The sequence below is a fragment of the Ceraceosorus guamensis genome (genome assembly GCF_003144195.1).
Source record: "Ceraceosorus guamensis strain MCA 4658 unplaced genomic scaffold IE81scaffold_126, whole genome shotgun sequence".
NCBI lineage: Eukaryota > Fungi > Basidiomycota > Exobasidiomycetes > Ceraceosorales > Ceraceosoraceae > Ceraceosorus > Ceraceosorus guamensis.
The window spans coordinates 3,272-27,211 of NW_020290121.1; the positions used below are offsets into that span (position 1 = coordinate 3,272).

At 57.6% G+C, this 23,940-nt stretch overlaps 5 protein-coding genes across 5 annotated transcripts; 2 read left to right on the forward strand and 3 right to left on the reverse strand.

Annotated features, from left to right (window-relative positions):
* Positions 1-652: 652 nt before the first annotated feature.
* On the reverse strand, positions 653-4,048 carry IE81DRAFT_318171 (zincin). Its single transcript, XM_025512597.1, has 5 exons — positions 3,052-4,048; positions 2,393-2,948; positions 1,606-2,313; positions 923-1,526; positions 653-848 (listed from the first exon to the last, which is right to left on the reverse strand). The coding sequence occupies exons 1-5, from the start codon at positions 3,820-3,822 to the stop codon at positions 806-808; spliced, it is 2,682 nt and encodes an 893-aa protein (XP_025366481.1). The 5' UTR covers positions 3,823-4,048; the 3' UTR covers positions 653-805.
* Positions 4,049-4,419: 371 nt separating this feature from the next.
* Positions 4,420-10,972, reverse strand: IE81DRAFT_295055 (putative glutamate synthase; the record flags this gene model as incomplete). The annotated part of the gene is made up of 3 exons (XM_025512081.1): positions 4,420-7,678; positions 7,745-10,034; positions 10,099-10,972. 3 exons carry the CDS (start codon positions 10,970-10,972, stop codon positions 4,420-4,422), a joined length of 6,423 nt encoding a protein of 2,140 aa, XP_025366482.1.
* A 1,946-nt stretch (positions 10,973-12,918) lies between these two features.
* Positions 12,919-14,723, reverse strand: IE81DRAFT_326665 (hypothetical protein). Its single transcript, XM_025514882.1, has 2 exons — positions 14,080-14,723; positions 12,919-13,998 (listed from the first exon to the last, which is right to left on the reverse strand). Exons 1-2 carry the CDS (start codon positions 14,295-14,297, stop codon positions 13,065-13,067), a joined length of 1,152 nt encoding a protein of 383 aa, XP_025366483.1. The 5' UTR covers positions 14,298-14,723; the 3' UTR covers positions 12,919-13,064.
* Positions 14,724-15,001: 278 nt separating this feature from the next.
* Positions 15,002-20,517, forward strand: IE81DRAFT_326667 (hypothetical protein). Its single transcript, XM_025514883.1, has 2 exons — positions 15,002-17,270; positions 17,336-20,517. Exons 1-2 carry the CDS (start codon positions 15,311-15,313, stop codon positions 20,359-20,361), a joined length of 4,986 nt encoding a protein of 1,661 aa, XP_025366484.1. The 5' UTR covers positions 15,002-15,310; the 3' UTR covers positions 20,362-20,517.
* A 615-nt stretch (positions 20,518-21,132) lies between these two features.
* Positions 21,133-23,587, forward strand: IE81DRAFT_326668 (heat shock protein 70). Its single transcript, XM_025514884.1, has 3 exons — positions 21,133-21,289; positions 21,373-21,549; positions 21,621-23,587. Exons 1-3 carry the CDS (start codon positions 21,274-21,276, stop codon positions 23,363-23,365), a joined length of 1,938 nt encoding a protein of 645 aa, XP_025366485.1. The 5' UTR covers positions 21,133-21,273; the 3' UTR covers positions 23,366-23,587.
* Positions 23,588-23,940: the final 353 nt, after the last annotated feature.

A 23,940-nucleotide genomic window follows, 5' to 3' on the forward strand; every position in this document is an offset into this window, starting at 1 on the left:
GCTTGCGCCTCCGCAGCAACAAGAACAGGATAAGAGAAACCTCGTCACGCTTACACGCTTCTTGTTCTGATCCTCCTCCACCCGCCTGCGACTCCGATCTCATCCACTGAGCGCATCTCAAAATGTGGGGGGGCTGAAAAGGAATGCTTTTGTGCGCATTGTAATGATTACCGAGTCGACCATTCACCACCCCTCCATCGCAATCCATCCATGCTGTGCTCCAACGCTCCGTAATACCCTGATCGATTTGGGGAGGGGGGTGTCGAAACAGCAGATGCCTCTCGGTCCTGAGCTCAAATCATATATAGCCTTTCAAGACCACACCCGCGTTTGTGCACGCTGGCTCAATCGCGAAATCGCGAAATCGTCACTTGAGACTTGCGCACGCGGGGCATTGCCAGTTCAAGCCGCATGCGGATTCGCGGCGCTCAGTCACAGTGCAACTTCGAAAGCCGAGGGGAGAGCGCAGCGAGCGCCAAAAAAAAAAAAAAAAAAAAAAAAAAAGCCCGACTTCAAAAACGTTCGCTGCACGGGACGTAGATTTGCAGAGAGCGCCCAAAAAAAAGGGCGACTTGATCAGAATCTTTCAGCGCCATTTTACGAATGCGTGCGATCTAAAGCCTGCCAACGGCACGCCAGGGCGGATCTATGTGATCGTCGAATGCGATTGAATTGCGACCCATGCGAAGGACCGACAAGACGGGGCACCTTGTGCGGGTCACACCCAAATTCGACTTTTCACCCCTCCCTTTCCTTCCTGAAACGACACCACGCCCCGTATTGCTTCCTCTTCTCTTCTCTTGTCCTACTTTGGTGCTTCCACTCCCACATTTGCAATACCCCAACGTCTGGCGGGGGAAAACATCGATCGTCGGATCAGTATCGCGCTGCTCGTCTCGCATAACATTTGCGCCACACTCACCCAACAATCTGCATAGCCCTGCTATCGCCCTTTGCAATCTCATCATCCTTCAAAAGATCCGCCAACGCCTCCCAAGGATCCCTGCCCCCGCCCCACTTTAGCACTTTTTCCCTAAACTCTTCTCCCGCTCTTCGATCCAGCGGATCTTTGGCAAAGATTTTCTGCCAGACTTTGGAAGCGATGGCGCGGTCGAATAGGTAAGAGTAGTAGGTGCTCGCATAACCTACCAAATGACCGAAATGCGCCTGAGAGTGCACGCTGCTGGGACTGGGAGTGAGCAGAGATTGACGCGCGTGCAGATCAGCCAGCGTCTGATCGGATGAAAAGTCGGATGAGAGGACGTTGGAAGTGTGATAAGCTTGATCTAGCTGAGCTAGCAAGATCTGTTGATGCGTATCGATAGCTTCTAGCGAACGCGAAGCCTCGACGTGTTTGCGTAGCGTCGAGTAGGCCAAGGAAGAACCGGTAGAGTGATGCCGGGCAATCAAGGAGGTGACGCTTGGACAAGAGATGAAATGCTCCATGAGGATGGATGGCAATTCCACAAAATCCGTAGCGCATCGTGTGCCCGAAACTTGATGATACTCTGTCCTTCCCAACATGGCTAAGTGCGTGACGAGGGCGCCGCGAAGAAGGCTTTTTCAGTCTGTGCAATCTTGGCATTTTGCGCCGACGCGACTCACAATGAACAGCATGGCCCATCTCGTGAAAGAGCGTCTCCACTTCGTTCCAGCTCAACAATGTCGGTCCTTGTCCCACAGTAGGTCTGACGAAATCGCAAATAAGCACGACGACGGGCAATTGGTATTTTCCCTCTTTCCCAGCCACGCTAAAAGATTCCTCTTCGAGCGGTTGGCAAGCTTTTTGCATCTCTTGCTTTTCCTGCAAAGAGAGCTCGTCGATGGGTGCACCAGGTAGACCGTAAGCTAGATCGCCGGCCAGATCATCCACGTCTGTTCGACGCGAGCATCGGACAGTGTAATGCGCAGCTCCTCCAGCTTTGCCTTGTCTAGAGAACAGATCGGCATAAATGACGCCCACCAATTCTTCCGACTCGTTCATCACTTCGATCCTCTTCACCCCCTCTTCCCACACCTCTCCATCGTCCGTCTGCACCACGCGAAATCTCAAGCCGTACAGCTTTTGCAAAAGTTTCGAAAGACCTGAAAAAAGCGTTCCTACGCTGTAAAAGGGAGAGATGGGAGTGGTGGAGGATTGTAGGGAGATGGATCGAAGGTATTGCTGCGAGTAGTAATCCCTGTCCCACGCTGCTATAGCTCCTGACGAAGCGCCCTGTTGTTGCTGTTTGAGTTGCAACAGCTCTGCAAGCTTGGCCCGAGTCTTGAATCTGTTTTCCGCATCGAGAGCAGCCAAAAATTCGTCGACGTGTTCTGCATGCATGCGATGCGTATGAAGGCGGATACATCAAGTCCAATGCTATTGACGCACGCGCACGCGCACCCTACTCACTAGGATTCTTGGCCATCTTGTCTCCCAGAGTGAGCTCTGCAAAGCTTTCGAAACCAGTGACGTTTGCCAACTGCGCTCTTTTGCGCAGCATCTCTTCCAACACCTGGACCTGCCTCTGGCTAGCCCCGTGCATAGCTTCGTAAGCTGTCCTTCTAGCCCTCTGGTCCGGTGCGTACTTGAGCAGCAATTGAGCTTGCCAACTTGCCACCGGTACAAACATGCCTTGACCCTTGTCGCTGCTGCTGCTGCTGCTGCCGCCGCCGCCGCTGTCGGCTTGTCGAAGAGCCGCCTTGACACCCGCAGGCAGACCGCTCAGATGCTCCTCGGGTATGAACCTCGCCAAACCTCTCTCTTCCGCCTCATCCAACGTGGGACTCAAAAATTGTCGACCAAGCCTGACCAGATCGCTAGAGAGGTCGACAAACTTTTTGCGCGAAGCTTCTTGCAGATGTATGCCCGACTTTTCGAAATCCTTCTGAAAAGCCTGACCCACGCTGAGCGCTTCTGGCGATAGAGAGGCGCGAAGGCTTGCATCGGCTAGCACTAGAGAGACTGCCTGTTGTGCGGGTGGCGAGTCAGTCAGTAATCCATCGCTATCGACACGCCCCTTCTTCCCCCCCCCCCCCCCCCCCCCCCCCCCACACACACACACAACTCACGTCGTAGAGCGGTCTGCTAGTGTTGAGTACGTTCATGTAGTGGCATAATTGCTCGTAGGCGTCGTTTGCGCTCTCGGCCCACTGCGCATCCGGATGAACATTTCGGATGAGTTCGCAAGCATCGATGACTCTGCAAAGCGTATCGCTAAGTCTATCCAACAACCTGACCACTCCTTTTAATTCTTGCGCGTCGTTTCGTAAAGAGGCAAGACTGATGCGTTGCACGAGCAGTTGAGAACGAGCAATGGTGCGTTCGACCAGAGAGGGTAGGGCTGAAGGAGAGGAAAAGGAAGGCAGACGAAACAGACCGCTTGGAGGTCGCGTGTAGAAAGGAGTGGCACGGCTGCTGGATGCCAATGAAGAATCTGTAGGCGCATCCAACACCGCTCTCAACTCTTCGTCGTCCCTCTCGTACGTCGAAGTGGCGTGCGTGTGAGGGTGCGTGGGCGCATTCGCTCCTGTCGCTTGCAATTGCGAGGCGCTCCTGCTCGTGCTAGCGCTCCTGCTCGCGCCCCTGCTCATCCAGGCCCATCTGACTGGTCCATGCGAGCCAATTCGGACACTTGCGAGACCTGCAGGTGAGCGCGCAACAATCCCACAAGGTCCTCGTCGTCGAGCAGCATCGCAGTAGGGTCTGCTACTCGCACTGGCACATGCGCTCGCAACACCGCAGCAGCCTCGCGTTGCCATTCCAGCAGCAGCAGCAGCAGCAGCAGCAGCAGCACCACCACCGCCACCATTCGTAGCAACACCAGTCGCGCTCTTGAACATTCTTGCTCGAAATCCCTTTTGTCCCTTTTCGGTGCCCTTTCCTCCCGCTTCGCTCCTTCTCGGTTGCACCCCGTGCTGGCGGCCACCTTTCAAGCTCCCCTTTGCGTGACGGGAAGACCAAAAAAAGAATTGAAGAGGGCGCGTAATTTGAGCAGAGGAATAGACGACTTCAGAACTGCTGGTCTGAGCTTGAAGAGTTGAAAGGGGGGCGACGTCGACCGGACCTTCTACCTGTAGAGCTCGATCGATCGCGATGAACCCACGCGGATGTGTGTTACATCTTTTTGTAAAACCGCCGCGCCATGCAGACACGCAGTCACGTGATGCGCTTCTTCGTACAGAAACACGCCCGCATGCATGGGCCTCGTTGCCGCTCACTGCGTCACCATCAATCACACTTGCAAAAGGTCATCAAACATGTGTATCGCATTCCGGACGTAAATCAAGAGGGGAGAGAAAAAAGCAACACGACACAACAAAGACACGACACGACGGATCGTCTTCATATATGAATATATGAAAAGAAGCAGAATGCGCACGCGCACGCGCGTGCACGTGCGATGCCTTCCTTTTTTCCAACCACCAAAGGGGGGGTTTTTAAGCTTGGGCAGAGGTCAACTTCTGGTTACCACTAGCAACGCCCTTGAGGTACTTTTGAAAGTCTCTCTTTGCGATACCTCCGGCCCAAGGCAGTCTGGTCTGACCTTCGAGCTCCTTGTCCAGCGCAGCCGCGCAAGCCCTGCCTTCCTGGATGCCCCAAACGATGAGCGATTGGCCTCTCCTAGCATCTCCGCATGCCCACACACCCTCCACGTTGGTCTTGTACGGCAATTTGCCCTTCTGATCGTCCGCCTTGATGTTCGAGCGTCCATCCACATCCACATTCAGCGCTTCGAAAGCCTTCTTTTCAGGCGACAAGAAACCCAACGCGAGCAGCACCAATTGGCACTCGATCCTCTGCTCCGTACCTTCCACCTTGTTCATGGCCCACTTGCCAGCCTTGTCCTTGCTCCAAGCGACTTCTTGCGTGTGCAGAGCAACCAAGTTGCCCTCTTCGTCCTTTTCAAAACGAGTAGTGGTGGTGCTGAATCTACGAGGATCGGCGTGCCACTGGTCCATCACCTCTGTGTGACCGTAATCCGTACGGTGGATGCGTGGCCACATAGGCCAAGGGCAAGAGCTGTCACGCTCGTCGGGTGGACGAGGCAGCAGCTCCAAGTTGATGACGGACTTGGCACCGTGACGAACAGAAGTTCCAATGCAGTCGTTGCCCGTATCTCCTCCACCAATCACCACGACGCTCTTGCCCTGAGCAGAGATGAATCGCCCATCCTCCAAGCCAGAGTCGAGCAAGCTCTTGGTGTTTTGCGTGAGGAATTCCATGGCAAAATGGATACCGTTCGCTTCGCGGCCCTCGATGGGCAGATCGCGAGGCCAGGTGGCACCAGTAGCGTACACCAGGGCATCGTTTTGCGCGCGCAGAGCAGCCGGGTCGACGTCCACACCGACGTTGCAGCCAGCGACGAATTGGACGCCCTCGTCAGCCATCAGCTTGATGCGGCGATCGACGACGCCCTTGTCCAGCTTCATGTTGGGAATGCCGTACATGAGCAGACCTCCCAATCGGTCGGCGCGCTCATAGACGGTCACGCTGTGACCTGCTCGGTTGAGCTGGTCGGCGCAAGCGAGACCGGCCGGACCCGATCCGACGACTGCGACCGTCTTGCCGGTGCGGACCGCGGGTGGTTGAGGCTTGATCCAACCTTCGGTCCAGCCCTTGTCGATGATGGCAGCTTCGACGCTCTTGATGCCGACCGGTTGCTCTGTGATGCCGAGCACGCAAGCACCCTCGCAAGGAGCAGGGCAGACGCGACCGGTAAACTCGGGAAAGTTGTTGGTCATGAGCAGACGGTTCAGCGCATCCTTCCACTGGCCCTTGAACACCAAGTCGTTCCACTTTGGGATCACGTTGGAGATGGGGCAACCCGTGTCTGACTGGCAGAAGGGCACACCGCAGTCCATGCATCGCGCCGTCTGCTGCTTGAGCTCAGAGTCGGTGAGGCGCACAGAAAGCTCCTTGAAGTCCTTGACACGCTTCGTAGGCGCACGGTACTGCTCGCCCAAACGCTTGTACTTCATAAAGCCTCGAAGTTTGTCGAGCTTGGGCACGCGCGCCTTGGCCGTCTCGTCATCGATCATCGCATCTTCCACATCCCCCACTGCGGGCTCAGCAGGCTTTTCTTGCTGCCTGTTGAGTTCGGTGCGCTCCTCGCTGATCGAGACATCGACTTGCGATCCGTGGCGAGAGAGCGTGCCGAGCAAGTCGACGTGGCTGTTGCGCTTCTTCTCGGCAGCAGCCTTGGCAGCCTCCTCTTCCAAAACGCGCTTGTAGTCCAGAGGCATGACGCGCACGAAGCGGGGCAAGAGGTGGTGAAATTCGTGAATCACATGATCGGCAATGGTCGAGCCAGTGTAGTGACGGTGGTTCTCGATGAGGTTGCGCAGCTCAGCAATGTCGTGCGGGTCCTTGACAGGCCCAAGCTCGACCATTTCCGTGTTGCACTTGGGGGCAAAGTCACCGTACATGTCGAGCACATACGCCACACCACCGCTCATACCGGCGGCAAAGTTGCGACCGCAAGTGCCGAGAATGACAATGCGACCGCCCGTCATGTACTCGCAACCGTGGTCTCCGACACCTTCGACGACGGCGTGGGCACCCGAGTTGCGCACGGCGAAACGCTCGGCCGCGATACCCCTAAAGTAGGCATTGCCGCTGGTCGCACCGTACAGGCAGACGTTGCCCACGATGATGTTCTCCTCTGCCTTGAACTGAGAGTTCTTGGGTGGGTAGACGATCAGACGTCCGCCGCTCATGCCCTTTCCGACATAGTCGTTAGCGTCACCTTCCAGCTCAAACGTGATACCAGGGGCGAGGAAAGCGCCGCATGACTGTCCAGCACTGCCCTTGGCGTTGATGTGGATGGTGTCGCGAGGCAGTCCTTCTTCTCCGTACAACTTTGACACGCGGTAGGACAGAGTAGCACCCAGCGCACGGTCGGTGTTGACGACGTCGCACTCGATCTGAACGGGCAGGCCTTGCGAAAGCGCCGGCTCGGCCTCGTCGATGAATTTGTTGTCGAGTCGCACGTACAGGCGGTGGTCTTGCTGCCGAACCTTGTAGGTCGCAGCACCAGGGCGCATCTTCCACGCAGGCTTGAGCAGTGGGCTGAGGTCGAGCTTGGCAGTCTTGACGGTGCGCAAGCTCTCATCGACCTTGAGCAAGTCCGAACGACCGACCATCTCGTTGACGGTGCGCAGGCCGAGCTTTGCCATGATACCACGCAACTCTTCGACGAGCATGTAGAAAAAGTTGATGACGTGCTCGGGCATGCCTGCAAACTTGGCGCGAAGCTCGGGGTCTTGCGTGGCGATACCGACTGGGCAGGTATTGACGTGGCACTTTCTCATCATGATGCAGCCCATGGCGATCAGAGCAGTGGTGGAGAAACCGCACTCCTCGGCACCGAGCAAAAAGGCCATGGCGACGTCTCGACCCGTACGCAGTTGACCGTCCGTCTGCACGGTGACACGCCCACGCAAGTCGTTCAGAACGAGCGTCTGGTGAGCTTCGGCAAGGCCAAGCTCCCAGGGCAGACCGGCATACTTGATACCGGTCCAGCGCGATGCACCAGTACCACCGTCGTGGCCAGAAATGAGGATGTGGTCCGCCTTGGCCTTGGCCACACCGGATGCAACGATACCGACGCCGACCTCGGACACGAGCTTGACTGAAATGCGCGCGCGAGGGTTGCTGCACTTGAGATCGTAGATGAGCTGCTTCAAGTCCTCAATGCTGGTGGTCACGAGGGATGGAGGAATCAGCTTTTGACGGGAGCGGCTGCAACAATGCGCTACTCACGAGTAAATGTCGTGGTGTGGAGGCGGGCTGATCAGACCGACGCCTGCAGTCGAGTGACGAGTGCGGGCAATCGAGGCCGATACCTTGTGTCCTGGCAATTCACCACCCTCACCCGGCTTCGCACCCTGTGCCATCTTGATCTGCAGCTCGTCCGAGTCGGCCAGATAGTTGCTCGTCACGCCAAATCGACCCGAAGCAATCTGCTTGATCTTGCTTCGAAGCGAATCGCCGTTGGGCAGAGGGATGGAGCGCTCCGCATCTTCACCGCCTTCTCCCGTGTTCGACTTGCCGCCCAGTCGGTTCATCGCAATGGCGAGCGCAGAATGCGCCTCCATGGAAATGGAGCCGTAGGACATGGCGCCAGTAGCGAAGCGCTGTACGATCTCTGTCCAAGGCTCAACCTGATCGATGGGAATGGGTCTCGACTTGGTAAAGTCGAAGTCGAGCAATCCTCGCAGGGCAGTAGCCTTGACGGCGTTGTGCGATGACTTGGAGTAGTTGTCCCACGCAGCCTGATTCTTCTCCCGAGCTGCCTCCTGCAGGTTTGCGATGCTGCTAGGATCATTGATGTGAGCCTCGCCACCGTCTCTCCAGTGGTACTCTCCGGTCTCTGGCAGTCCGGGCACCGTGATGGTCTCGCGAGCGGGATAACCGCGGTCGTGGAACTCGAGGGCATCCATGGCCAACAAAGCAAAGTCAGATCCTTGAATGCGGGAAGCAGTCCCGACGAAGCACCTATTGATGACGTCTTCTGCCAGACCGAGCGCCTCAAAGATCTGAGCACCCTTGTACGAAGCGAGGGTAGAGATACCCATCTTAGACATGACCTTGAGAATGCCCGAGTCGACGGCGTGGCGCCAATTGTCGAGCATTTTTTCGACGGGGAGGTCGACCTTGAGCAGACCTTCGCGTGCCACCTTCATGATGCTCTCTTGAGCGAGCCACGGGCAGATGGCGTCGGCACCGTAACCAACAAGAACGCACATGTGGTGCACCTCGCGAGCCTCACCCGACTCCACGACGATGGCGACGCGGCTGCGTTCCTTGTTGCGGATCAGGTGATGGTGCAAGCCACCAGCGGCGATCAAACTGCTGATAGCAACACGGTCCTTGTTGACAGCGCGGTCGGAGAGGACGAGCACGCGGACATCCTCGCGAATGGCTCGAGATGCCTCGGAGCAGATGCGGTCCAGCGCGTTGCTGTACCCGTCGATGCCGTGACCCTTGTCAAAGGTGATGTCGAGGGTGCGCGACTTCCAGTCTTGATGCGCAAGCTCGAGGCGCTTGAGGGCGTTGCACTCCTCGATGGTCAGGATGGGACTCTCGAGGTGCAGACGGTGGCACTGGTCGGCGCGCATCTCGAGAATGTTGCCTTCAGGACCAACGTACTGCTCGAGCGACATGACGACAGCCTCACGAATGGGGTCGATGGGAGGGTTGGTGACCTGAGCGAAGAGCTGCCTAAAGTAGTCGTAGATGAGACGAGGCGCCGTGGTCATGCACGCGAGCGGAGCGTCGTTGCCCATAGAGCCCAGAGGCTCCTTGCCCTCGGCACCCATAGGAAGCATGAGCAGGCTGATCTGTTCGGCTGTGTAGCCAAAGGCGAGAAGCTTTGGATCATTGGACAAGCTGGACTCGTCCAATTTGGCAGAGATGGAGTTGCGCGTGCAAGAGCGCACCGTGTCGACGATTTCGGGAAGCTGCAAGAGCTGCTGCTCGAGCCAGGCGCCGAAATCGTTGCGCTGAGAAGTCGTCAGCTTGAGCTCCTTGTCATCAATGACGCGACCCTCGACAGTGTCGACGAGGAGCATCTTGCCTGGTTGCAATCTGCCCTTTTCGATGACGCGAGCTGGGTCGATGGTGACGGCACCGACTTCAGAGGCGCAAACCATGACGTCTTCATCGGTGATCAAGTATCGACAGGGACGCAGACCATTACGGTCAAGGTTGGCACCGCAGTACCGGCCATCAGCAAAGGTAAAGAGCGCAGGACCGTCCCATGGCTCCATGAGGCATGCGGCCCACTTGTAAAAAGCCACCTTGGCTGGGTCCATGTTGTCCTCGTTGCCTTGCCAAGCCTCGGGAATCATCATCATGACTGCCTGTGGCAGCGTGACGACGTTGTTGATGACGAGCAGTTCGAGGACGTTGTCGAACGCAGCAGAGTCGGAACCGCCGGCCTCGACGATGGGACACAAGAGCTCCAACTCGTCTTTGAAGGTCTCGGAGCGCAGCTGTCCCTCTCGCGCGTGCATCCAATTCTTGTTACCTCGGATAGTGTTGATTTCACCTGCGGAGGATCCTTGTGTGAGCAAGATGTCGCTCTCAAATTTTCCGCCACCCCCGCCACTCACCATTGTGGGCTGCCCACCTCATAGGCTGGGCACGATCCCAGGAGGGAAAGGTGTTGGTGGAGAAGCGAGAATGCACGAGAGCAAAGTGACTTGCGTACCAAACATTGTTGAGGTCATAGTAATAGTCGTACACCTGACGCGGGCTGAGCTGACCCTTGTAGATGATGTTGGTGTTGGAGAGGGAGCAGACGTAGAACCACTTGGGCAGACCGATGGCGTGCGTTGCGCTCTTGCGCAGCACGTACAACTGTCTAGCAAAGTACTGAGCGTCGAAGGGCGCCGTTGGATTTTCGCAAGAGTTGCTCGAGCCGAAGTGATCGGCCAACACGACAAAGGGCTGAAGGATCTTGGGTTCCTTGCTTAGCGCCGCTGGACCGAGGATGGAGTTATCCACGGGCACTTCGCGCCAACCGAGCACCCGCAGGTGCAAGTCGCGCGCGAGGTTTTCAAAGTGGGCAATGTGAGAAGCGCGCGCCTTGTCGTCGCGAGGGTCGAAGAACAGGTTTCCGACGGCGTACTGGCCTTGCTCTGGCAGCTCGCAGCGCAGATCAGTGAGCACCTCTCTACGGAAGAATGCATCTGGGATGCCAGTCATGACACCAGCACCATCTCCATCCCTCGCATCTGCACCCGTAGCACCGCGGTGGGTCATGTTGCAGAGTAGAGGCTTGGCGTCCGAGACGATCTTGTGCGAAGGCTTGCCCTTGATCTGGCACATGAAGCCTACACCGCACGCATCCTTTTCGTTCTCTGGGTCGTACAAGCCTTGAGCTGCAGGCAGAGAGCCGGCCCAGGAGGTGGTGGCGCGCTCCACCTCGTCGTAGCCGTTTGCGTGCAGGTCGCTGGACGTCATCATCTCCTCATCCTCGCGCATGGCGGCCATCTCTGCCTGAAGCGCTGCATTGCGCTCCTTGCGCGACAGCTGTGGGCCAGAGGGAGCCGAAAGAGAGGAAGTGACAGTCATGGTGGTGTGTCGTTCGGCGCGCAGGCGCCCAACGAGTTTGGAAGAGGGGAGCGAAGAGGGAAGCGCTGTCGAAGCGCTGAAGGAGGAAAAAGTCTAGACCGGAGCGAGCGTATGCGCTGCGAGAAAAAAAAAAAGTCCAAACCGGAGCGATTGTATGCGCTGCGAGGACGATGAAAACCAATGGGTATGAGGGAAGAAGAGAAAAGAAAGAGGTCTATTGTGATGCGCAGGTGGTTGCGATATGAGGAGGCGATGGGAGCCTGCTTGCTTGCTTTTGAATGGACCGCCAAAGAGTGAGCGGCTTGCGTTTTCGTTTTTCGAGTGTGATCTATCGTTGAGCGATGACTGATGGACGAGGGTCGAGTGACAGCAAGTGCGTGAGAGGGACCGACGAGATGGGCTGACTGGTCTGGGGGAAGAAGGAAAGGGAAACCCCTTTGCGGCCAAGAAATTATACCTCCCTCGCCCTCGCCCTCGCCCTCGCCCACCAACTTTTTCCTCTTTTCGCGCTTGGGCTTGCACGGGGAAGAATGCGAGTCGTTGCTGCACGCACGCACGCACGCGCACAGGCAGCCATGCAGCCATGTTGAGGCGTGCCTTGCAAAAGCGGACTACGCGATTGAATGCCACACCGCTGCGCTGTATGCGCTTTCTCTGGTTGGCTGGATGGCCTCCATGCGCGCGCGGCCATGCAGCAGCAGCAGCAGCAGTCTCACGAGTCATCTTCCCCGCGCCCGCGTGGGCTTGCAGTGGCGAGCTTTGTGACAGCTGCGCGGGCGAGCCTATTGCATGGCTAGCCTTGTGTCTGACTAAGATGAGCTCAGGCAGGCAGGCAAATCGGCACGGAATGCATGGCTGGCAAAGGCCACACTCGTGACTTTCCTTGACTCGCTCGCTCGCTCGCTCTCTCTCTCTGCCACCGATCGACTGACTCACCAAAATTCGGCCTTCCAATCCTAGCTAGTGTAAGACAGGTCCGGCACCTTGGCCCAGAATTTTGGCGGTGCCTGTGTGCGCGCAGTGCAACAGCTGCGCACTCGCCATGGGCATCATCTATGCATAACCCAAATCAGACAAGGCGGCCGGCCGCCAGTCAGTATAGTCAGGACCAGAAATGTCATTCACATTTCCGATTTCACGATTGGCCGCGCATGCAAAGCCGAAGCCGAAGCGAAGCGCACCTTGGATTCGGGTTCCCGCTGCTCTAGATCTGCCGTGTAGGCTCATCAGGCGCTGGGATTTGGTCATCTGAGCGTTAGATATGCATCTACGACCTTCCGCATGCATGCGTGCGTGCGTGCATGTGATGTGAGTGCGTGTCCGTCGAGCGCATGCAGCAGCATCCGCGCTTACGGAGCAGTCCTCATTCTTTCCGCTTTTGCCCGTGCATGCAAATCGCGCGCACGTCAGCCACGCCCGCATGAACTCGACTCCCCATAAGCCACTCTTGTTTGCAGATGATGATGATCACGGCGCCGTGAGGCGTCGCGGGTACGTGGCCTTGCTCCCTACAACGCCAGGATGCAGCTTGTTTTGGCGACCTTTGCAATGCCGAGCCGGTCCATGCGCCTCGCTTCCTTCGTGTGTGCACCTATTTGTCAGCCCGCCTCGTCTTTCCTCAACATTCCGAAGCCTGTCCACGTGGGTCTCGAGACTGCATCGCGAGCATATCACGTGTGACTTCGCAAGTCTTGCTCACACAGCCCAAGGAAGAGCATACATTTGGCCGAAACATCTATATACATGGCCCATCTCTTTGTGATTCGCTGACTATTGACCTCCGCATACGAAGATTCATCAATCTCAAGGCAGCATTTGAGCAACGATGATCAAAGCCGAGTTGCAGACTGATTTGACTCGAAAATAGAAACGCTATGCATTCACTCGACGTACGGCGACCAAACAGTCGTGAGTAAAGCCTTGTGGTATAAACTGACGCAACGATGAAGATGGAGGAGGATGCGTTCGGGTCAATGGGCAGGGAACAGAGACCTGGCGGGCGCTACGGTTGCTCGCTAACATGAGCATCAGACGCTTGCGAGTCCTGTGCGGCCCGCATTGGCTCCTCGCTGACGGCGGCGGGTGCTTCAGAAGTGGAGAGGGTCATCGGCTGACTCAGGTAAGGCGGAGCCGGAGAAGCAGGAGTGGAAGGAGATGTCGAAGTCTCATCACCATGTTCAGTATGTTCAGTAGAAGCTTGCCCATCCGCACCGTAGCTCGAACCGCCCCTCCTACCCTTCTGCCTCCTCTTTTCCTTCCTGTCCAACCTCTTTTGAGCCTTTTCTTCTCTTTTCTCTCGACGATGAGACTTGACTTCTTGCTTCTTCTCGTGTCGGCGCTCCTTGGCTGCTTTGCGAGCTTCGTGCTTTGATGGACGCGATGATTCCTCTGCAGCTTGTGTCACGTTGTTGCTGGCAGTCGAAGCGGATGGATGGGACAGGGTCGGTGTTGGAGCGACCGTTTCAACATGGCCAGACACGGGCGCGGTAGTCGCAAGAGTTTGTCGTTGCGTCGGCGCGGGCACCGGCATCGTAGGCGAGATGGAAGAGGCGGCAGTGGTCGTCGGGTTGGAGTCCAAAGGGATATTGTAAGGCGCAGGAGTCGTCGTAGATGATACCGGTGTGTCAGCAATGGTCATGACCGGAGCATTGATCGCGTCAGCCAATCCGGCCCCTCTCCTGCTGCTGCGTCTTCTCTCGATCTTCTCACGTTGCGCTTCACGTGCCTCTGCCTTTTTGTCTTCGTGCTTGGCCTTGGAAGCTTCTCTTCGAGCGCTCTTTTTCTCTGCCAGATGAGCCCTTTTTGAAGCTCTCGCCTCGGCCTTTGCATCCAGCCTGGACTCGCGCCTCTCGTCCTTGGCTGCTCTTCGAGCGGCTTGATGCTCTGCTTTCTGAGAGCGATACTGCCATCGTGCTGCAGATGCTTCGTGAGATGCGCTGGAAGCACGACGCGGGTGAAGGGTTTAGCGAGGCGAATCAAGAAAATCCTCCGCAAGCACAGGGAGCGCATACACTCACCTCCTTTCCTTGGCTTTGGCAGCCTCTGCGCTCTCCACGTCGTTGAAGCAGGAGCAGGTCAAATTGCAACACAAAGCTCCTTTCCTCGCCAAGCTGAGACACAGCAGTCCGCCCAGAGCCTTGTTCAGCTTGGTCAGCTTGAACATCGACTTGCTCTTGCTCGGAGCTTTCTCCTGTGCGGGAGCGGATTGACTACCGCCAAGGAACGGAAGCGACATCTTGATGCGTGGGTAGGGCGAGCTGAGAGAGAGAGAGGGCCCCGAGTGTCTTGACGGTACTCGTGAGAGCGAGCGAGCGAGCGAGCGAGATGGGAATGTGCTCTACCTTTATGTTTTAATAACAGACTCGCTCAGCACGCAAGGCCCGAGAGCTGCTTGCTGAGCGAGCCTTACACCATTCACATTCGTAATTCGCAGACGTACCTTTCGCCCGCCGGCTTCGCGTTGATCGCTGGAAGCTGCGACTGTGTGACTGTGTGACTGTGTGACTGGGTGACTGACTGATGACGCTCACATCGCATCACATCGCAATAACCTCACTTGCAACGAACGCTAGCTCGATTCGCCTGAGCCAGATGGACAGCTTAGCGCTCAGCAGTCGACAAAGTTCCACGGTCAAAGCCCAAATTTCCAGCCAAGTTGTGGGGTCGGACTTGAGCCGGAACGTGAAAGCTGCGTGTGTGAGGCTCACGAGATGTGGAGCGATTTAAGGGCAATTATGCATTAGAGAAATTCGAGAATATTGTGTGCGCGCCTCACTCATATGAACATCATGTCGTGAGTCACGAGTCGTGAGTTGTGAGTCGTGAGTGGCGAAGAGCTGGACTCGCCTGCCTGTCTGCCTGCCTGCCTGCATCGTCCAACAGCACGCACGCACGCACGCACGCACGCACGCACGCATCACCGCCACGAGCTCAAAAAGTTGGTGCTCGCACAAGCTTTGCGTCTGCGTTTGCGTTGCGCCCTTCTGCAGCGGCCGTACCACACACTCACAGCACTCGCGCGCGCGAGAAGCCATGCGCTCAGGCCTCTTCCTTCTTTCTCATCCATCGTGACGCTCGTGACTGCAAACCTGGCCATCGCCCATCACTGAGCTTCACTCGAGCGTGCAGCTGCCCGACTCTCAACTACACAGACACACCTCTTCATCCCACACCTCCGTCTTTGGCTTCAATGGCGTGCATCTAGACCACAGCGAGAAGCATCATCCAAGTGGGAGCTGCAACGGCATCATGTCTCTCGGCAATGCGCACACCGAATCAGCAGCGATGAGCCGGCCGGGCTCGGATCCCCTACGACCGCACTGTGATCTGCGATTGCCCTCATCTCGTCACAGCAACAGCAATGGACTTGCCGCTGGTCTTGGCCGTGCACCAGAGTTAGAAGAAAGCGCTGCTTTGTTGATCGCAAGCTTGCACCGAGCTGCAGAAGTTGCGCGATTTCAATGGCGCACACAGCAAGCCGCTGCTGCTGCTGCTGCTGCCGCCAACGCGGCTTCTGCTGTGAGCAGCACTCACGCGAGAAGTGTCGCAGGTCGCTACCACCCCATAGGCTCTAGCATCCAACGTGCGACACGACCATCCAGCGATCAGTATGCTCTATTGCCTGCCGCTGCCTCTCGCTCTCTCAGAGCAGCTCAGGGTGGCGACCGTGCGGATATGCTCAACGCTGCTGCAGCTAGCCGCTCGGCACGACGTACGGACTGGCTGACGGATTCCGATGATGAGACGAGCGAAGATAGTTGGGATGACGATCAGGAAGATCCATCGAGTGCTGCCATCATACGTGCCACTCTAAATTCGGCCAACAGGTCGGAGAACAGGCCAGACATCCCACCAGCTCCCTTGCGCGACCAGCCGACGTCAGAGCCTGGCGCCGCTTCTTCTTCCTCGACGTACCGCGCCCTGTCCGGCTTTCCAACGGATGAGACGGAAGCTCAGGTATGGGACAGAATGGTCGAGGAGTTGGCGCGCACTTCGTCGTACCCGCCATCCAACTCCAGCATCGCAGCAGGAAGCATAATTTCTGGCCGCACCGCATTTTCTCAAAGGCAGCTACCGCATCCGGTTTGGGCTAGGCGATATCCCGGTGCGCCCGGCACCTGGCTGAGAGCCGAACTAGCAAGACGATCAGCCAGCACTCGCGAACGGGAGCGCAACCCTGCAGATTCCTCCACTGGTATCAGGCCCTGGGACGAGCTTCTGCGTCGCTCCCAAGAGCCCGAGCCCGAGACCGAGGCCGAACGCGCATCTTCGCAAGACACCCATGGAACCGTGCGCATCCATGCTGGTCCTGCAGCCGAAAGGTCGCCTCCAAGCTACAACATCCGCACCACCACTGTTGGCGCACTCTTGGACGCACAAAGCGCGGAAACGGTGTCGCAGATGGAACCTAGCTGGCAACGGTGGGCTCGCACCGTCTCGACTCAACGACCGACCGCTCAAGACAGTAATGCCGTGCTACGAGTAGCCAGAACACCTCCAGACGAAAGACCCTCCACTCGTGACAGCGACGTCTCTCGGAGAACGTCTGTCAATGAAGAAGCGAGACGAGTCGCAGCTGCGACTGAACGTGTAGCCCGGCTCGCTCAAGTGCAGAGACAGCGCCGGGAACAGCGCGACGTTGCGCTTGCTGAAGCTCGAGCAGCGGGCACGCTTTCTACGGAGGATCACGGAGCAAGAGAACGGAGTCGTGCTTCTCGTGGTGGGCTAGCTTATCTGCAGAGACTGCGCGAACTGGATGGGCTCAGCCCTTCGCACGACTCTTCTGACGCAGAAGCTCCTGACACGGCGCCAGAAGCTCGACCTCACGACATTTTTCCGTGGTACGATCCGCCAACTCGTGGCGGCCCAGCAGTGCGAAGCGCAACTTCGGTAAATTGGTTCGAAGCGGCGCGAGAGAGGCGTGAAGCGCAGAATCGAGCGGCCGAGGAGGAGTTGGCTGCAGCAAATGCAGCGCGCGAACGATATCCCGGTGTGCCAGCTGACCTTTGGGCCGAAGAAGCGCAAGAACAAGAGCCCGGTCTCGATGATGCGCAAGTCCAGCCTAGGGTGCGCCCACAACGAACGGGTGCCGAGCAGCGTCATCGCAACCGTACTGCTACTGTAGTGGCCTCTCCTCCGCTAGTGGACAGCGGAATTGGTGAAGCTGCGCGCACCATGCGCACTGTAGGCAATGGATGGACCCTAGTTGGTGAGTGTGCAACATCCAAACAGGTTTCAAATGTGAGCACGCGTTGACGGGTGGTCGCGTCGCAGGTCCTCCGACTACCTCGGAAGCGGAGGAGGCACCATCGATGAACAGGTCAGCGTCGCACACCACTTGGCTCACTGGCCCCGCTCAGCCCTCGCGCCGCCTCAGCGCCTCTCCTCTGCCGCTTGAACTTCCGCTCTCTCCTCCCATCCTTCCCAGCGCGACGGCAATCTCTCAGCCAGGCTCTCAGCGACCAGCCTCTCCGGACGCACCGGCCAACGACCCACGTCTTCTTAGGCGTCCCCGTCGCCTGCCAAGTCTGACGACAGCCGAGGTCGAAGCTTCGGGCGTTCGCAGCGGCACTGCTTCACCGACTGACGACGCTCCTGCGAGACCGATGCCTACCTTTGGCACGCCGGCCAGGAGAGCAGAGTACTTGGGAATGGGCAGCTGGCGAAGATCTACGAGCCCTGGTGTACAGGTCATTGACGGTGATCTCGGCCGAGCTGAAGGCGGTAGCTGGAGCAACTCTGCAGCTGCAGCTGATTTTGAACGCCGAACGCGCGAAAGCGCCTCTGAGCAAGACACTTCCCCAGTACCCTCGCCAAACTCGATCGCAGATGCTGCAGAGGAGGCTGCAAGCGTCGGCGCTCTTACGCGACTCACTGGGGCAACGTTGGACAGCATCGAAGGACAGACCACGCCACAGCTTCGTCCACCACCTAGCGGCGCGCGAGGCGAAGCATTGACGGAGCGTGCACGAGCGGCATTGGCGCAGAGTCGGCGCTTGCACGACGTTGGTCAGCGCCTCACGCAAGAGCTCTTGAGCCGCGAAGCTTCCCTTCGACACCGAGAGGAACACTTGCGTGCAGAGATTGCTCGGCGCAGAAACGCGAGTGACGAGCAACGCCGACGTGAAGGTCGCATCGGTCGCGTCCTCGCACCTGACGAACTTGGCGCCGTCGGCGCAGTCGAGCGCGAAGGGACAACTTTGCTCGTACGAAGACGTACGATTCGCGACTCTGCGCCGGGTCTGCGGCCTTATCAGCGCCAGGATCCTCGTCGTACTCTGAGCACGCATGACAACTCTTTGGACCTCGCTACGCCAACGGTCGAGCCACCTACCAGCTCCGCGAGAGTCGGCGCCCCTCAAAGCCAGGTCGATCAAGAAGACAAGATGTATGAGGGTGGAAACGCCAACGAGGAGCGCGCCACAGCTGAAACATCCAATGCAGCTTTACCAGACTCGTCGCATTCTGCGTCTCCCTCGATGGCGAGCACTAGCCGATTAGAGTCCAGTACGATTTCCCCCTCAATCCCGTTTGGATCGACATCGCTCGTTCACGCGCAAGACGTCTCTGCGATGCCGGCCTCGGCAGTGGGCCTGTTGCAGACAGTCGATGAGGTTTCGCGCTCGCAGTATATTGCGGCGACTTATGCAAGGCTACGCATGTGGGAACGTCGCGTGCCGACTCAGCCCGCCCTACCCTCGACCGAAGGCAGCGAGCTCTATCCGCTTCGCTTTGAGCTGTTTGCCATTTCGAACACTGCGCCAGAGAGCACGTCCGAAGACAATTCTATCCTGCGCGCCCACTCTCGCAACCTGCTCTGGAATGACGACACTGCCGTCACTTTTCCGCGCTCGAGGAATGTAGACATTGGCCTGCGCTTCCTGGCCTGCGTGCCAAGCGCGTCTGGTTCGCGGCCGGCAGGCGATGTAGCTGTGTCCGAAGCTGTTCGAGCTGAGCGCGACCTCACCACACCTCTGCTGCAGCAGGGTGGCGAGCCAGGGCGCTCGACGTCGGTCAGCGCCTCGAACGTTGCGTCCGCATCTCGTCCTGCGGCGCCCGACCTGCTCAGCGACTTTCTGACGGGCTCACCGCCGCGCCACAGACCTCACCTCACCACTCGTCAGATCAACCTGCTTTCCCGTCTAGTAGCGGCCCGAAGCGCTGGATCGCGAGAGGATCGGCTAGCAGCGATCTCCTCATTGACTTCGGATGAAGTGGCAGACCTTCGAAGACTGTTCTCATCCTCGACATTGGAGGAATTGCGCACTCGCGTTCAAGCCACGCGCGAGGAGCGATCTGGATCACGCCACGCTCTCATGGACAGCGCTCGAGACTCTGAGCACCGATCCGCACTGCATCGCGTCGCACGAGAGGCGATCAACAGCGCTTCTCACGCCGGCGGTGTGCAGCTCACGTCGGCTCAACGCGCTCTGATCGAGCAAGTCGCAGGAGCATCCTCCACGCCGCCGTCGGCCGAGCAGCTCCCTTCGGACGCGTTGCAAGATCTGGCTCCTCTGATTGCCAGCCGTGCGCGATCGATAGCTCAACACGCTGTTCGACATGTTGGAGAAGAATCTGTGCTGGCCCAGACACCTGTGTGCACGCTTTCGCGCCTCATCGTCAAAGTTCCACGCCGAGCTGGACGATCGGCAGCCAAGGAAGGACTTGTTTTCGTTAGCCACCGACCCATCACTACCGCCATGTTGGAGCGCTGGAACGATTGCACGCAGACTGAGCTCGAAGCTGCTGCGCAACGAGAGGGATTCTGCTTTGCCAGCAACGTCGCGGAGGAAAGCACGGGCAGACGAAACGCGAGCCCGATTAGCACATCGTCTGCTGCGAGACGCAGTACACCCAACACGCGCGACAGGTGGGACGACGATCCGGAGCTGGGAGTTCCTCTGGCTTTCCAGCTGGACAATGCTATGCGACCTCCGACGGCCACTGAGCCCGCCTTTCTCAGGGATCGAACAACGCTTCATCCCGTAGGCTTCTTTCGCATTCCGACCTCAGCGACTGCAACGCTAGATTTTTCCGCAATGGCGCAGCACGTCGTGAGGTCCGACACCAGGCGCCAAAACGGCGCTGCTAGCAGCGCGGTCGAGATCAGCAGCGGCGTTTCTGGGAGCTACATTGCAATCAAGATTCTGAACACGCACGAGAGCGACCTGCCCTCGTCTGCACGCAGGCGGCAAGATGCTGCTGGTAGCGCACAACAATCCACTTGCGCCGTCCAGTGGATCGGAGCTCATGGCGTTGCTGGAGTGCGCAGCAGCGCAACGGGAGCTTGGTTCGATTGATTTGAAGGGCTTTTTGTAGATAGGAGACGAGACACCCTTGCTTCGGAAGCACTTTCGACCCTCGCTCACATTCCACTCACCTTCATGTCACCCTCTTTTTTGTCGTGAATGCGCCGTCAATACGCCTTTTTCGCAATTTCATGGTCATCAACGAGCTCATTCACGTTCACCATGCTTTTGGCGTGTCAATGCCGGCGTTGGCTTTCGATCGGCCCCGATTTCTGACTGATGACGCTCGGACACCCGCGTACAGTAGAAGTAAATCGATGTGAGTCACGAGTCATCTCGTACCATGTGCGTTTGAACAAGCGACATTCCGAGTCACGTGATTGCTAGGCGTCGCCGTAGATCGACCAAAGCTTCTCGACTGTTCTACGCGCTGCTAGACCGCTCTGGCGCCTTCGAGGAGACGCATGCATGTGAGATGTTGGGCGCCCGCGCGCCAACAGAGTTTTCGAGAGAGCGTCGCGGCTCGTGGCCGTGCAGAAGCCGGGCCACAGCATGCGCCTTTCCTCCACTTATTGCGCGGTGATTGGTGCATGTATGGACTTTGCATGCATGACTTCGCGCCTGCGCATGCGTGATTAGAGAGGCGATGGGCAATTCTATGCGCGAATACAACAATGCAAAGCTTCCACGGCCATCCTCGTTCTTCTCGAAATTTTGCGTCACCAAAAGGGCTCGGACCACTTTTGCGCCCAGCCAAGGTCGCTCAGACGCTTCATTTCGTACAAGAAGCAATGTTGTCCACACAGGAGCAAGAAACGCTTCCTTCCTCTTACCAAACACTACCACACCAATATCGTGATATACGAATCACATATTCACACACGCAAGTCGACACCACTTGCCCCGAATCAGCTAGACTGCGATCACAGCACCCAATCTTACAGCGTACACAGTCTATTCACCATGACTAAGGCAGTCGGTGAGTTGATGCGTCCCAGACGAAGCCGCCAATGTGCTCATTGATTGACGATGCCAATGCCCCCTCCTCTTCTGCTCGCCCAGGAATCGATCTCGGCACCACGTACTCTTGCGTTGCTGTCTGGCAAAATGACCGAGTGGAGGTCATTGCCAATGACCAGGGTAACCGCACCACTCCTTCATACGTTGCTTTCACAGACTCGGAGCGATTGATCGGAGATGCTGCCAAGAATCAAGTCGCCATGAACCCTCACAACACTGGTGAGCACCGACGACGCTCTTGATTCAGCCTGAATGAGCCCCGTGCTTACACTCGCCTCTTCATCTTGCAGTCTTCGACGCCAAGCGATTGATTGGACGCAAATTCGACGACGCAGAAGTGCAAGCAGATGCAAAGCATTGGCCGTTCACCCTCGGCAACAATGGTGGCAAGCCCGTCATCAAGGTCGAGTACAAGGGCGAGGAGAAGACGTTTACACCAGAGGAGATCTCATCCATGGTCCTGCTCAAGATGCGCGAAACCGCAGAGGCTTACCTTGGCGGCACAGTCAAAGACGCCGTCGTGACTGTACCTGCATACTTCAATGACTCACAACGTCAGGCTACCAAGGACGCTGGTATCATTTCTGGTCTCAACGTGCTCCGCATCATCAACGAGCCCACCGCAGCTGCCATCGCATACGGTCTCGACAAGAAGTCCGAGGGCGAAAAGAACGTCTTGATTTTCGATCTGGGAGGTGGTACCTTCGACGTGTCTCTCTTGACTATTGAGGAGGGTATCTTCGAGGTCAAGGCCACCGCTGGTGACACTCACCTTGGCGGCGAAGACTTTGACAATCGATTGGTCAACCACTTTGTCCAAGAATTCAAGCGAAAGAACAAGAAGGACCTCACCTCCAACGCTCGCGCTCTCCGTCGTCTGCGAACTGCTTGCGAGCGTGCGAAGCGTACCCTGTCTTCTGCGGCTCAGACCACCATCGAGATCGACTCGTTGTTTGAGGGCATCGACTTTTACACCTCCATCACTCGTGCTCGTTTCGAGGAGCTGTGCGGCGACCTGTTCTCTCACACCATCGAGCCCGTCGAGAAGGTCCTGCGCGACTCAAAGATCGACAAGTCGAGCGTTCACGAGATCGTCCTCGTCGGCGGTTCCACGCGTATCCCTCGTGTACAGAAGCTGCTCCGAGACTTTTTCAACGGTCGCGAGCCCAACAAGAGCATCAACCCCGATGAGGCCGTCGCCTACGGTGCGGCCGTGCAGGCAGCCATTCTCAGCGGTGACACATCCGAGAAGACTCAAGATCTCTTGCTGCTCGACGTTGCGCCTCTGAGCATGGGTATTGAAACCGCTGGTGGTGTCTTCACTGCTCTCATCAAGCGCAACACCACCGTTCCCACCAAGAAGAGCGAAATCTTCTCCACCTACGCCGACAACCAGCCCGGTGTGCTGATCCAAGTCTTCGAGGGTGAACGTGCACGCACGAAGGACAACAACCTGCTGGGCAAGTTTGAGCTCACCGGCATTCCTCCTGCTCCTCGCGGGGTTCCTCAAATCGAGGTCACCTTCGACTTGGATGCCAACTCCATCCTGAACGTGTCTGCCTCGGACAAGACCTCCGGCAAGTCTGAGCGCATTGCCATCACCAACGACAAGGGCCGTCTCAGCAAGGAGGAGATCGACGCCATGGTCGCCAACGCTGAAAAGTACAAGGCAGAGGATGAGGAGGCAGCAGCGAGAATTAGCGCCAAGAACGGTTTGGAGTCTTACGCCTACTCGCTCAAGAACTCTCTCAACGAGGAAGGCTTCAAGTCCAAGCTCTCTCCCGAGGAAGTGGAGAAGCTCAACGGTGCCATCAGCGAGACCATCTCCTGGCTCGATGGCGCTCAAGAGGCAAGCAAGTCAGAGTACGAGGAGCAGCAAAAGACGCTCGAGGGTGTGGCGATGCCCATCGTCACCAAGGCTGCTCAAGCCGGCGGCGCACCTCCTGGCGCTGGCGGACCCGGCGGCTTCCCAGGTGCTGGCGGCGCACCAGGTGGCGGTGCCGCACCTCCCTCTGACGACCTCGAGGTCGACTAAGCGCGGGGCAATCTGTAGCACTTGCAGTCTTCTCTTTCTCTTTCCCCTTTTCGCACGGTCTCTCTAGTTTGACGAGCCGTGATGCGCCGTGATGTGTCTGTTTCTGTTCGCTCCACACACGACACGCCTCTGCACACGAAGCAACCCTTTTGTATCAAGTCACGCTTCTTTTAGACTTTTCCACACACACACATCCAAAAAGACGAGACCATAGCTTTGCGCAAAAGAAATGACATTCTGTGAAAAGATGATGTCTGCCCGCGTGTCTTGTGAGATCGTGCTGACGTTGTCGCATGGGGTAGGTACACTTGACTGCGCTTCCGGTCGAGAGCGGGCGAGCGCGAAGTGAAGAAGATGATCGCGGGTGCGGGCGTGTGAGGGCAAGCCACGTGCTGTAGGCGCGCGGCACTGCATACACGCGCCCGCCCGCCCGCCTGCGGTCCAGGCTTCAGCTTGACCATCATGGAGTCGTGGCCTGGATGACTATGACCTGATTGGTACCTTGTGTATGCGGCGCAGAGGTTCGCTTGCGATGGGGGGTCACGGAGCTCCCAATTACCTTCATTCCGGAAAGA

Bases quoted from the DNA above. Each gene is read 5' to 3' on its own strand.
- IE81DRAFT_326668 (XM_025514884.1), top strand. The intron at 21,550-21,620 runs GTGAGCACCGAC...TTCATCTTGCAG, and splicing joins CATGAACCCTCACAACACTG to TCTTCGACGCCAAGCGATTG.
- IE81DRAFT_326667 (XM_025514883.1), top strand. From the start codon at position 15,311: ATGTCTCTCGGCAATGCGCACACCGAATCAGCAGCGATGAGCCGGCCG. The intron at 17,271-17,335 runs GTGAGTGTGCAA...GTCGCGTCGCAG, and splicing joins CAATGGATGGACCCTAGTTG to GTCCTCCGACTACCTCGGAA.
- IE81DRAFT_326665 (XM_025514882.1), bottom strand. From the start codon at position 14,297: ATGTCGCTTCCGTTCCTTGGCGGTAGTCAATCCGCTCCCGCACAGGAG. The intron at 13,999-14,079 runs GTGAGTGTATGC...TCGTGCTTCCAG, and splicing joins GCCAAAGCCAAGGAAAGGAG to CGCATCTCACGAAGCATCTG.
- IE81DRAFT_318171 (XM_025512597.1), bottom strand. From the start codon at position 3,822: ATGTTCAAGAGCGCGACTGGTGTTGCTACGAATGGTGGCGGTGGTGGT. The intron at 2,949-3,051 runs GTGAGTTGTGTG...CCCGCACAACAG, and splicing joins CTAGCAGACCGCTCTACGAC to GCAGTCTCTCTAGTGCTAGC. The intron at 849-922 runs GTGAGTGTGGCG...TTCCCCCGCCAG, and splicing joins AGGGCTATGCAGATTGTTGG to ACGTTGGGGTATTGCAAATG.